Genomic DNA, 13017 nt, shown 5'->3' with positions numbered 1-13017 from the left:
GTCTGTAGGTGGAGCCTTATTTTAGCCACGCCCCTGCATTTTAGAGCAGGAAGTGAGACTGCATCCCTGTTCCTCAGTGTGAAATATTAAGAATCGTCACTACCGAAACACGTTTTCTGCGATTAAGTAAATGTTTGTATTTTCATTATAGTACTGGCTGTGTTTTTGCGTTCTGATCAAAATGAGCTAAAATTGTCCCTACCAGAAACAGTCACTGCTGAAACATTCAGTAAAGTTTTGGTAGTGTTGTTATTGTACTTGGAGTGACAAAATTGAATGTTCAGTAATGTTTATTTCAATAAAACAAATCACTGTTGTCAGAAGAAAACCTTGTATCTCCAAAATGGTAACTTTACAGGAGAAGGAAAAAACATACTTTACTTATAATGTAAGTCAATGGAACCAGAATTTTTTCCAAGTCATTTTGGGCCATTTCTTTTGGGCCAATCATCATGAAATTTACACACAATGTATAGGATAACAGGCATTTTCAAATTATGTCAAAAACTGAAAAACGGCAAAAATGGAGATACAAGGTTTTGTCCTGACGGCACCAACAAGAAGAGAATTAACAAGTAATTAACCTTGTTTAATAAATAAATAAAAGCTAAGATATTTGCACTGTAAGTATATTTTGCCCGAAATTCACATGGAGTAATGCACATGAGGTACTGGTTTATATTACACATAGTTAATAAACGTTAAGAATAGAGTCACTCAAAGCAAAAGGATTGTAGTCGTTTCAGTCCAAGTCAGTTAAAATAAGTAAAAAGGCAGTAAAATCACATTATAAACCACAGAAAACACAACATATTTCTTAATTTCCAGCCGTACATGCCTTATTTCAAATCTTAATTAAGAAAAACGGTGCAGAAATGAGTTTGAATATCCGTGTCTGTGTGTTAGAATCCCAAACCATTTGCACGTACTCTCTTCACACTGCTGTTGATGGTGTTCAGATGGCCATGATGCGGAATCTATTTGTGCCCAGAAATGAAAGGGAGTGGTGAAACTGAAACCTATGAATAGTTCCTTGCAGGAAAGTGTTGTGTTTTGCTTATTTTTGTTTGTTCTTCTGTTAAAGACTCTGAATATGTTTCTATATTCAGACATTAAAAGTGTTCAGATAACAGAAGCTAAATGTTTCTCATTGCTTGTAGTGCAGTGAGTATTTCCGAGCATGTTGTTGGTTTGCTGGTTTGTGTAAAGGGAGGTAAGTGGAGTAAAAAAAATGAAAATGCCTGTTGCTCTTTACTTCGTGTCAAAATTTCGTGACGAATGGACCAAAAGAAACGGCCCAAAAAATTACTTGGGGGGGCGGAAAAGTCTGGTTCCATTGAATTACATTAAAAGTAAAGTATGTTTTTTCCGTCTCCTATAAAGTTACCATTTTGGAGATATGAGGTTTTCTTCCGACAACAGCGAATAACTTATTTAATAAAAACAAACAACAAACAAAACAAAAACATACAAAGATACAGAGTCTCAAACAGGTTTATTACAGTTTTGAAAGGTTCATTTTTGTTATCACTTATTCATTTTGGTTGAATTTCAGCTAGTTTTAAGTGTGCATTAATAGTTTGTCTTGTTTTTATTTTTTGTTCATTTTTAGTTTTGATTTAGATTCAGTTTTAGTTTTTATTTTAATAATATTAATTGAAAGTGCTCATAAAATAAACTTACTAAAATGATTACAGCATGTGCTGTGAAATTAAAACATCCAAATGTACGTCCAGAATTACTCAGAATAAATTATTTCACAATTAACCTCCATTAAAAGTTCTTATTTTATTTAAGTTACCATTTTGGAGATACAAGGTTTTGTTCCAACAACAGGGATGTATTGTTTTAAACAATATCCACCCCAGAGAACAGGTAACGTTAAAGTTAAAGTCGTCTTATAACAAAAGCTAAATGTTTCTCATTGCTTGTAGTGCAGTGAGTATTTCTGAGCGTGTTGTTGGTTTGCTGGTTTGTGTAAAGGGAGGTAAGTGGAGAAAAACAGGTTTTTTTAATATATATATTTTTTTTTTTGCCTTTCAGGGTAGTTTTATGTAGGTCTGCTAGATCCAGACGTCACGTGACTAGCTGTAATTTAGTTTGGTATTTTTATGTGTGCACAGACCTTTTGGTTTAATGATTCCATAAACGACAATGGAACAGATTTGCTAGCTCTATCTCCAGCAATTTTGATTTGCATCAAAAAAAAAAGAAGGAGGGGGGAAAAAAAAATTTAATCTTGTGCATACCAGGGCTTAGCAGCAGGCAGGGACGCTGCCCTGAATTTCTAATTTTAGACCGCTCTTTCAGGATTTATTTTCATATAATTCAAGTCTGCTTTTCAATAGCTCCCAGTTATTAAATTTTAATTCAGGGAACATTAGCATATAAATTGAAAAGGCTTTATTGCGTTGCCCACTCATTTGGATGGAATTTTAAGGCCTGACATTTCTGTTTTTTCAGCCATCTCAGTTAATGGAAAAAATGGAGAGTTGGGGGGGAAAAATTTCCCCCCCTCCAATATGTTTTTACGTTATTGCTTTTTCAAATTGTCGGTTGTAGACGGCGCTGCAGTAATTGAATGCAGGCCAGCGAAGTATTTCTGGTGCAAGAAAACTGGAGCAGCTCGACTTATCATTTCCAGTCCTCTGCTGGAAAGAAGTCTGATGGATCTTTTCACCATGACAGTGTTGCAATTAGCTATTCCTGCTCAGGCTGTAGTTAGTATTGAGTTTGTTGCCAACTGGGTGCTGTGCTGCTCTCCTAAAGAAGCTTACACAATGTATTAACGGGCGTCCAGGCCTGGCCACTGTTCATCAGAGCAGCTGCAGCTAAGACCAGCAACCAGATTTTGTCAGCAGGTTTCCTTGCATGCAGTAGACAGATATGAACTCGGACCACCGAGGCAAGTTAATCTTTCAGCCAAAATGAAGTTGTGGCCACAGTAATGGAAACAGGTTTCTGGAATATATGTACTATTTACAGTTCAGAACATTTCTTAAGTATCAGGAAAAACAGCCATGTTGTGGTGGTGATTGTGGTGGTCTGCCCTGCCGTGTGTGTGTGTGTGTGTGTGTGTGTGTGTGTGTGTGTGTGTGTGTGTGAATGTAGTAATTTAGTAATTACATATATAGTCTGTTTATATTTATATACATTTTTTTCCACGTGTGTACATTTTACATGTATAACACGAATTAATTTTATTGTACTAAATTTTCGCAAACCTAGTGTAAAAAAATAAACAACGTTTTTATTTCTTTAATTACGGTGGTATTATTCCTAATATAGCAGTGGTTCTCTGTGGCAAATTCTCAATACTGGACTTAACATTTTGGAACAAAACCCTTCACACACTCATCACTGACGTTAGAACAAAACCCTGCATCGCCGACTTTTCATTTTTCACTTTTTACTCAATTTAAAATGGGCTGCTGCCCTTTACACTGTCAGTTTCAGGATAAATGGCCCAAACGTACGTCCAGAATTACTTAGAATAAATCATTTCACAGTTAATCTCCATTAAACGTTCTCATTTTATTTAAGATCTTATTTCATACAGTAATATTAGCCAGTGGAACAACATCTGTGACTCTCGGCGGATCAGCTCCGTAGCATTGACCACCACGATCACCACATCACCACTTTAGCTGCCACGGTGGCTAAAGTTAATGAAACGTGTGGAAATCTGATTTGTCTGATCAGTTCTGTTTCCAAACAGGGTGCTTAAAAAGGACAAACGATGCAGTAAAATCTCCGAGGCAAGTGGCCACGTGGGCTCCAGCATTTTTAATGGGAGAAATGTAAAGTGTTGTGGTCAGGGGCTCGGGGCAGCAGGCAGTAGGCAGTGTCGACTCCTGCTTCTGTGCACACAATGGTCCGTGATCTAGTGCTGGTAAAGAGGGGAAAAAAGCTCCTCTCGCCACTGCAAATTTATTCGAATAATTTCAGAAGTGGGTCAAATCACTGAAATACATCCTCCCTCTGAAATTTAGGCTGACAGCTCATTTGGCGTGCGAGGTGTCGCCATTTTCCGTCCTGCGATGAGCGATGCAGTTTCACCAAAGGCAACTGCAGAAGTTTTGATGTGAAATAGCAGCCGGCACAGATTTGCAGCATATAATTTCCTCTGTGAAGTGCGAGGAGCTGCGTGCTGTCAGCGTTTTCCTGCAGCGTGCTCTCTAAATTCCACCCGTGTGTTCTAATGCAGTGCTTGAATGGGAAAATGGTGTATTTACCATTTTAAGGCCGACCATTTTGTGTTGATGGCCCGCACTGTATTCCCAGCGGTGTGCTTGAAAGCGTATGTGTTACTCGTGGCTGGCTAATATAGAATTCCATGTATTTTCAGTCTCTGAAGAGCAGTTTCAAAATATTTTGTCAGGCGACCTGAAGGACAGGAGATCATCTGGGGCGTCCTAATTTTCATAATGGGGTCCCAGGCTCTGTAGCCCCAGGTTCTCCAACAGGCAGCTCTTTCCTTTCTTTCGGCTCTGGCTTTCATAAGACTGAAACCAAAACACTCACATAAAACTCATGGCTGGTTGGACGAATGCCAGGTGTTTAGGCAACAGTACAGTTGAAACACACAGTGCTTTTCTTCCCCCCCATCTTTTACACACTTCAAGGATGACCCGTCCTTGCTTTTGTGCGGGGGACGTTGTCCGCTCACTCTGGTTATTCCACATTTATCATTTTCTAGAATTTTAAGTGGGATAAAAATAGAACGTCTTCGCCGTCTCTGGCTGGAGAGGCCAAGTCATGCTTAATCTGAGGGCTGCTAACATTTTTCATCACTTCAGATGAATTTACATGGACTCTATTCCCTTAAAAGGGTTGTTCCACCATTTTTTTCCAAATTTTCCGCATAGTTCATTGATTGAGAGGTCTTTCAGAGTGGTTTGGTCTGAAATGGTTGATTTGTAGGGACTTCGTAGAGATTTCTTTACAGTGGTGGTGATAGGAACCAGGGGTCACCATGACTACAACACAAATATAGCCATTTTATTTACTATCCAAAACCACCAGTGAACCCACACATGTCTTCTGAGTTTTATATGGAATATTAATGGCGGTAAAATAGAAAAAAATGTTTTTATTTGGAGCTATTTTGTCTCACAACATCCTGAATGTATCTCTCTGCCATGAACAGGATTCAAGGGCCAAGATCTTCTCAAAACTGCTATAAAACATAATGTTTCAGGAATCATGCAGCAAATTAATCACTGTTTTATGTAATAACTTTCTGTGAGGGAGCTTTTAGAGGTGGACGTCTGGTTCCTATCACCACCACTGAACAATTCTGACTCTCTAAGTTTCTCTAGAACAGAGCATTTCACACCAAACCACTCTGAATGACTGTTTTCGTCTTAACCATTTAATTGTGCAGAAATTTTAGTGGAATTCCCCTAAACGGGGGCCTGAACTGCCTTATGTTGCATTCCATACCTATTACCTCCATTCAAGTTTTAACGGAGCACATACTCTTTGTCTTCTAAACCCTGCTTGAGAGTCATTGCTGTCATGTTTCTATGCTGTTTAAGTGTAATTATGTAATTGCATCATTATTACATTGTTACACAATGAATTGCTTTTATATTCAAGTTGCATTTGGATTTCAGTCTGTACTTATTTTGATTAAAAAGTGACAAAAACATGGCAATAATATAAAGGATGTTTTTTCTTTTTGCAGAACAAAACTTTACATGCAAACAGTAACTCATCAGATTCAAATCATGTGGTTTGGATTGAAAGTGTAGAATCTGTACTTTCCAAAATCCATTCTTTTGAAGCTGTTGTCAAGTTGGCGAATAAGCTTTAAAGTACGTTGGCAAAAATCCCATAATTTTATTATCACCCACCACCAGTTCTTCAGTGGTCTGAAGCTGAAGTCAACTTTTCGCCAGCGTCCCGTTCAAGTTTTCTGTTCCACCTTAAATGGAGCAGCAGTTACATTCTGCCGTTTCAGGCGTCAGGACTGACTATTTAAGGTGAAACGGGAAATTTAGGTAGCTAGCTACTGAGATATTAGCATACTACTAAAGATATTACTTAGCTATTAATCTATTTTTAATGCTTCTTATTTAGAAAAGGAGCATAATACATTGAAACGATATAAAATTAATTAATTGAAACAATAATTATTAATTAACCTCTTAAACTCCTTGAGACCACCGGTGGTTCCAAAATGCACTTCGTCATAATCTTCAACTTTCATATTTCATAAGCTGCATTCAAAAGGTGGGGGTCGTATGAGAGCTGTAACTGTCTTCCTTCCAGTCAAATAGATGGGTGATGTAATTTGAAACCCTTATAATAAAAGAAGCTGAACTATAAACGGATGGCATCTCTTCAGGGATCTGCTGTGTAAACATTATTTTTATAAGAAAATACAAAGAGCGTCTAAGATTTTTGGCTTTCAGCAGTAAATTGTAAGCATATAGAAATATGTGTGATCATAAAACACATTCTGTTAATTTGAGGGGAGCTTTTGTAAAAAAAAATAAAATAAATATTTGCATTTATTTCATGCAGTTACTGAATAATTTGCCTTACGATTTGAAAAATATACCCTGGACAACAAGAGGTTAAATTAATAATACAATGGTTGTTTAATTTTTTTAACAGCGAAAATACTCAAATTGTGGGTTTCTTCGGCCGCTTGTGCAGCCATCTTGCTGGTTTTCTTTTCTCTTCGGTCGAGCAAGTCTTTGAGTGTTGGTGCACTAGCAAAAAAAAACAGGTATAATGTGTTCGTGCAGTTTAGATAACAATTCAGCCCAACCCATCTTTATTTTACTAAACCTACTAATATATATGCATTCACATTTTTTAAAATCTGTGTCACAAATAAAACATACTCAACTTGGCATTTACTTGCTGGATCATATATATTAGATGCTTACAAAAACCTTTTGTTTCTTAACTCTATATAAATAGTATTTACCCTAATATAGTTAGTAATAAGAATCATAACATCTTATTTCATGTTAAAATGTTTGTATTGTGCAAAATAGTTAAAAACAGAGATGAACAATATACACATTAAACCTGTGGCGCGTTCATGTAGTCACCCTGCAGCTTCTCTAGAACGACAATAAATTGTGCTAAATGTTATTTCACATCCAAATTTCTGAAGTCATTTTGCCTCATATGTGCATCCTGTTTATTCACACTTGCCTCTCCGAGCGTCAGACTCCGCTGGAGTTCAGTAAATGTTAGTCATTCACACTCAGTAGCTGCGACTTTCATAGGTTTTTCCAGCTTGATTGAAGCAACAGGCCGCGAGACCCCATCGCGCACGATGCAACTGACCAGCGGAGGCTCACCGCAGGCGGGGCTAGTAGCCCACTTAATGGGCTGCTATTCTAAAGGCTGAATCAAGGCTAAAGGCTGTTCTTACACCAAATCAACATTACTATAACAATACGGTATCAGTGCAGCACTGATTAGTTAAATATCGAATTTTAGTTTGATTGTAGTCTTGCCACAGTGAATGTTTGTTAAACCAGTATCTATACAGATTATTTTGCTTTAACCAGAGCCCTTTATGTTAAACTCTGTGCATTAGTTAGCATAAGCAAACATTTGCTGTGCAAGTATAAACAACTTTGGAAACACAACATTGAAGACAGCAAGGAAGTCATACTAATCACAATGCGTCTATAGGCTGCGTTCACGTTACAAGCCTCATTGCTCAAATCCAATTTAAGGCATTAAGGTTACGTTCACTTTACCAGGCTGAAGTGGCACAAGTCTGATTTTAACGTGACTCAGATCTGATGTTTTCAGGGCTGTGTGGACACACAAATCTGCTCTTTTCAATTCCGACCTGAGTCACTTTGATTTTGTGGTTCTAGATCAGATACGTATCCGATTCGTGGCCATGCGACCTTAATGTGACGCTCAGAACGGAATTCGTGCTTTTTTCCCACTGCGCGTGACCATCATTCAGCGTTACCATGGCAACAGCGCTGAACAGAAGTTAAAGCCTGTAAATGGTGGAAAAGCAGCTCATCTCACCTTTTTCTCCTTCGTCTCGCTCTAATAATGAAGCTGAGAGCTGATCAGAGTTAATTATCTTCTCAGCGAAGCTCGTTCTGCTCGTTAGTTTGTGCTGATGATGATCGTGATTCATTCACGTGACGTTACTGAGTAGGATGAGCGCATGAGGGTCATTTCAGGACGCCGGTTCGTCACATTAATGACAGATTTGAATCGCTTACCTAAACGAATGTGAACCATCGTGTCAGAGAGATCGGATTTAAGCAATGAGGCTTGTAATGTGAACGTAGATTAAGGCAGCATGGCCACGATTCGGATACATAACCGATCTAGGTTATGTATCCGTGAAAGTGGCTCAGGTCGAATTTGAAAAGATCAGATTTTTTCAAATCAGATCTGAAAAAAGCACATGAATTCCGATCTGAGCGTCAGATTAAGGTCGCGTGGCCATGAATCGGATTCATATCCAATATAGGACCACATATGAAAGTGGCTCAGGTCAGATTTGAAAAGATCAGATTTGCGTTTCCACACAGCTCTGAAAACATCAGATCTGAGTCACATTAGGGCAAAAAATCTGATTTGTGCCACTTCAGCCTGGTAATGTGAACGCAGCCTTAGACTCTGCCCTTTTTGCAGTAGCATATCGTCTCTGAAACAACAAGAAAAGCCGTGCATCTCCAAAATGGTACAAGGAGAAGGACTTCAGTGCACCGTATCCCCACGTAGTCTGAAAGGCAGCTAGCGTTTCAAAGAGAGTGAATAAGTAAACAAATAAAGAGGTTACAAGGTTCGGATACAACTTGGACGATATAGATGGGTTTTTCAAATAGACAGCAAAGCACTTTCTGTAAGTTGTTCTGGAGAAGAGAACCTGCCAAACACTAAGTGTAACTGTAAAGTGCTTTGTATTTGGTTTATATTGTGTCATTGTGCTGGTTCAGTAGCCCTGGGTGTCGACTTCAGTGCATGTCTGAATGCAGCCATAGAAAAGGTACAATATACTTGCTGATTCTTGTCATTTGCTCTTGGCACAGCTGCCTTGCTCTTTATGAGTGTGGCGCTCAGAGAGCCCGTCTTCATCTTCTTCCAGTGTATTAAATGTGTTTCTTTATTTATTTATTTTCTCTCTAGGTCTTGCGGCCAACGTGTCGATAGAGAGTCTTGTGTTTGCCAGTAATTGCCTTGTGTAGCTGTGGCAGAACAGACCTGTCTTTTCGTTTTACATTATAGATTGAGAGATGCACTAGAGCTGCATGATAAGGATGAGATATCATAGTGAGATTTACGTCACTACCTGTTGGGGTTACAACGTACCTTGCAGTGTTTTTGGAAGGATAATGTCTTGATGCCAACAGTCACCCACAAGAACTTGGCGTGGTCATCTGTGATGTTGTGTAGTCAGGATTAGGGATGCGCCAAAAATGGTCAGAAGTGGCACTCTGTTTTCGCCCGAAAGAGAAAAATGGCTGCAAGTTTTGACTGACAATAAAAGAGGTCTCCGTTGAAGTGAAAACTTTGATAATTATTTTAATAAAAATGAAAAATAGTGATTCAAAAACACTGTTCAAACAGTTCGAGCAGCAACAGATCAACAGTGAAAATGTTGGCCGTGTGCGACCACTTCAGTTTCTGTGAGAAACGTGGATAAGACATTTGTATTTATTCCAACATCCAACAAATCAATATGTAAAATACAGCGAAACAACCAAAAGAAAAAGAAAGAAAAGTCCCTGAAAAAGAAAAAGTCTCTGAAAAAGAATCACAAACGACAGTGTAGAGAGTAACTAAAAAACAGTGGAATTCATTGCCTTGAATCATCAACCGTTTTCTGTTGTTGAGGACATTTGGATTTGCGACTCATGCTATAGCCTACATCAGAGGTCACTAATAGGCGGACCACGGTCCGAGTCCAGACCCAGATGCTGTCCTATGCGAACCTGGACCTATAACCGATAAACTATGGAGAATTATTTAATTCTGATGGGGTGGTCCCGTTTTAATCGGCCTAGCTTTTCTAGCCTTTACTGTACGGCTTTAGCAGCCCGGGAGACTCACAGACCAAGCGCATGCATTGTAAACATCACACGTGATGCTACTCAGCCAATCAGATCTGTGCATTACGATGAGCACTGAGACTCGAGTGAGTGACGCACACACAGGGGAGGGACGAGGCGAGAAACAGCAGTCGGGGAAGAAAGTGAGTCAGAGGGAGGTTATTTCACATGACGTGATCTAAAAAGAGAAAACTGACAATAAATCTTGAAATATGACTGAATTGTACTTTATTTGATTTGATATTCAGTTGTTGACTGTATAAGATGTTGATATAACTACTAGGCTACTTCACTAAACAGTATATGGCACTGAATCAAGTTAGACATTATGATGTTCTGGACTTTTGCTTGAGGATATTTTCTCTAACTGGACCTTATTGAATTTTAATTAAAGACCCCTGGCCTAAGTGCTACAGCCATTTTAGTAGGTGTATTTTATGAGAACCCTAAATTGTTGTCATATTTTTTAGCTTTTGATTTAATTTTTGTGTCCAGACTTGTGGTTTGGATAATTCTGTTCATTTTAGTGCATTATTAGTCTGAATGGTCACAGCACACAGTAAACTCATTTGCGTATTGCAGTGTTCTGCAATATTAGTATTGCAAAGGCCAGTAATGAGTAACAAGCCATATATTGTACAGCCCTGCTGAGCTCATGCGTTTGTTTCTTATCTGCTTTTTAGGTCTCATAGCAAGTGTGTCAAATCTGCATTGGTCTGTTTGTCCCTGTGTGCAGCCTGTGTAGTCGTGGCTGAACTGAAGCAGAGCGATGAGCAGCAATCAGGAGGTCCCGACCCCCAGCCGGGATCAAGGGGACGGGGCCGCTGTCCCTACGGAGACGACCCCCACTCAGACGGCCCCCACCACCTCCCCAAAGGCCACGGCCGCTTCGGTCAAGGCGGAGCCTCGTCCCACGGCCAGCAGCCCACCCAGCAACGGCAAAGCCACCGAGGCCAACTTGCCGGCCGAAATCTGCGTGGTCATCGGCGGATCTCGCAACTCCCAAGCACAAGGTGAGGGTCCTCTGAACAACTAGGCACAGGAGTTTTACTCTTCGAATAACCATATTTTTAAACGGATAGTGTCTCTCAATGAGGACGTATATCAACAGTCACAAAGGCTGCGCAATATGGACCAAAAATACAGTGTTCAAAAAAGTTGATATCACGACGATGAAGTGATTAATTATTATTAAAATAGTGTACATCTGACCAAAATACGTATGAAATTGTTATAAAATTACTAAAAAACCATTCACTATGTGCATGAATATAAAAATAAAATAAACATTTAAACTGAAAGGCTGTTCGGGAAAAAACAGGCTACTAAAGCTAATAAACGTACGTGTGGGTGTATGTATGTGTGTATATATATATATATATATAATATGCATAGATTAAGTGACCCTTATTAGTCCCGCAATGGGGAAATTTCACCACAATCTAAGCCATCCATGCAGTGAAACACACTGGCAGTGAGCACACTTGCCCGGAGTGGTGGGCAGCCCTATCCGCAGCGCCCGGGGAGCAGTTGGGGGTTAGGTGCCTTGCTAAAGGGCACCTCAGTCACGTACTGTCGGTTCAGGGGATCGAACCGGCAATCTTAGCAAGGCTGGTTCCCCATATACACTCACACACACCATGAGAAGTTTTCGGTTTCTACTACTAACAATTATTCTAGAAAACCATAACTCATTTGTCCTCTTTTTGGTCAGAATATTTCTATTTACGCCTCTGCTGAGTTGCGGCCATCAGAGACCAGGGTTATTATAGTTAACTAAAACAAGTAGTGAAAAAAAAAAAATCGCTCCTTAACTGCTTTAAAAAAACTGTTTGAAAAAATAAAAATGACGGTCTTATAAAATGTCTCATCACCGTGTTCATCATATGATGAACTTCATCATAGTGATTTAAAATGCTGTTCAAACAGTTTAAGCAGCATCAGATCAACAGTAAGAATTTTGACCATTTGCAGCTGTTTCACAGTTTCTGTGAGGAACGTTTAGAGACGGTTGTAATATTAACTCACTACACGTATCCAGAGGAGGTTAGACACCAAACACTTCTCCACTACAAGGTTGAGAACACTTGGAGGGGAAAAAAACATCTCACTTGATACGCAAAATACAGCAAAACGACAGAAGCAGAACGGAAAGTTCCTGCGGATACGCTGAACGCCGTCTGTAGCCTCAGGTTTTTTTAAATGAAATCACAAAAAACAGTGCCAAAGTGGAGCGAATGACTAAAAATGACCCAATTTGTTGCCTTGAATTACCAACCCCACTTTGTTGTTGCGGACGTTTTCATTTCACAGCACATACTGTAGCCTACATACAAATAAAGTCAAGACAAACTATTAATGCACACTTAAAACTAGCTAAAATTAAACTAAAATGAAAAACTAAGCAATAATAAAAATGAATGTTTAAAAACTGTAATAAATCTGCATGAGAATGTGTTTCTGTATGTTTTTGTTTTCTTTGTTTTTATTAAATAAGTCATATCGCTGTTGTCAGAAGAAAACCTCGTATCTCCAAAATGATCATTTTACAGGAGAAGGAAAAAACATGCTTTACTTTTAATGTAAGTCAATGGAACCAGACGTTTTTCCAAGTCATTTTGGGTCGTTTCTTTTGGTCCATTCTTCATGAAATTCACACACAACGTAAAGGGCAACAGGCATTTTCGAATTACGACAAAAACTGAAAAACGACCACAAGCCTTTTGTGAATGACTCCAAATAGCCATATATTCAGATAACAGGCGTGTATCAGCTCATTGCAGTGTGGTGTTGCTGTTTTTTCAGAAGGCTGTTCTGTTTTTCTACACAGGCTCCTACATCTGTGGAATATGCGGAAAGAAGTACAAGTATTACAACTGCTTTCAGACTCACGTCCGCGCCCACAGAGGTACAGTCAGAGTGAACTTCCACATAAAGCGCTGTTCCAAGAAGCAGCTCA

The 13017-nt window shown here is 39.1% G+C and overlaps 1 protein-coding gene across 5 annotated transcripts in view; it reads left to right on the top strand.

The window, feature by feature from the left end:
- Window positions 1-13017, top strand: part of znf618 (zinc finger protein 618) — a 59582-nt gene that overhangs the window by 17223 nt on the left and 29342 nt on the right. For 4 of the 5 annotated variants that reach the window (XM_036580674.1, XM_036580673.1, XM_036580672.1 and 1 more), the window contains exons 2-3: window positions 10795-11071; window positions 12889-12966. In XM_036580674.1, the coding sequence (XP_036436567.1) occupies window positions 10828-11071; window positions 12889-12966 (322 nt within the window). In that variant the 5' untranslated portion in view covers window positions 10795-10827. Of the gene's footprint in view, window positions 1-10741; window positions 11072-12888; window positions 12967-13017 lie in introns of all 5 variants that reach the window. The other variant, XM_036580671.1, reaches the window with a different exon arrangement.

The sequence above is a fragment of the Colossoma macropomum genome, unplaced genomic scaffold (genome assembly GCF_904425465.1).
Source record: "Colossoma macropomum unplaced genomic scaffold, Colossoma_macropomum, whole genome shotgun sequence".
NCBI classification, from domain to species: domain Eukaryota; kingdom Metazoa; phylum Chordata; class Actinopteri; order Characiformes; family Serrasalmidae; genus Colossoma; species Colossoma macropomum.
This window is presented reverse-complemented; position numbering and strand designations above follow the sequence as displayed.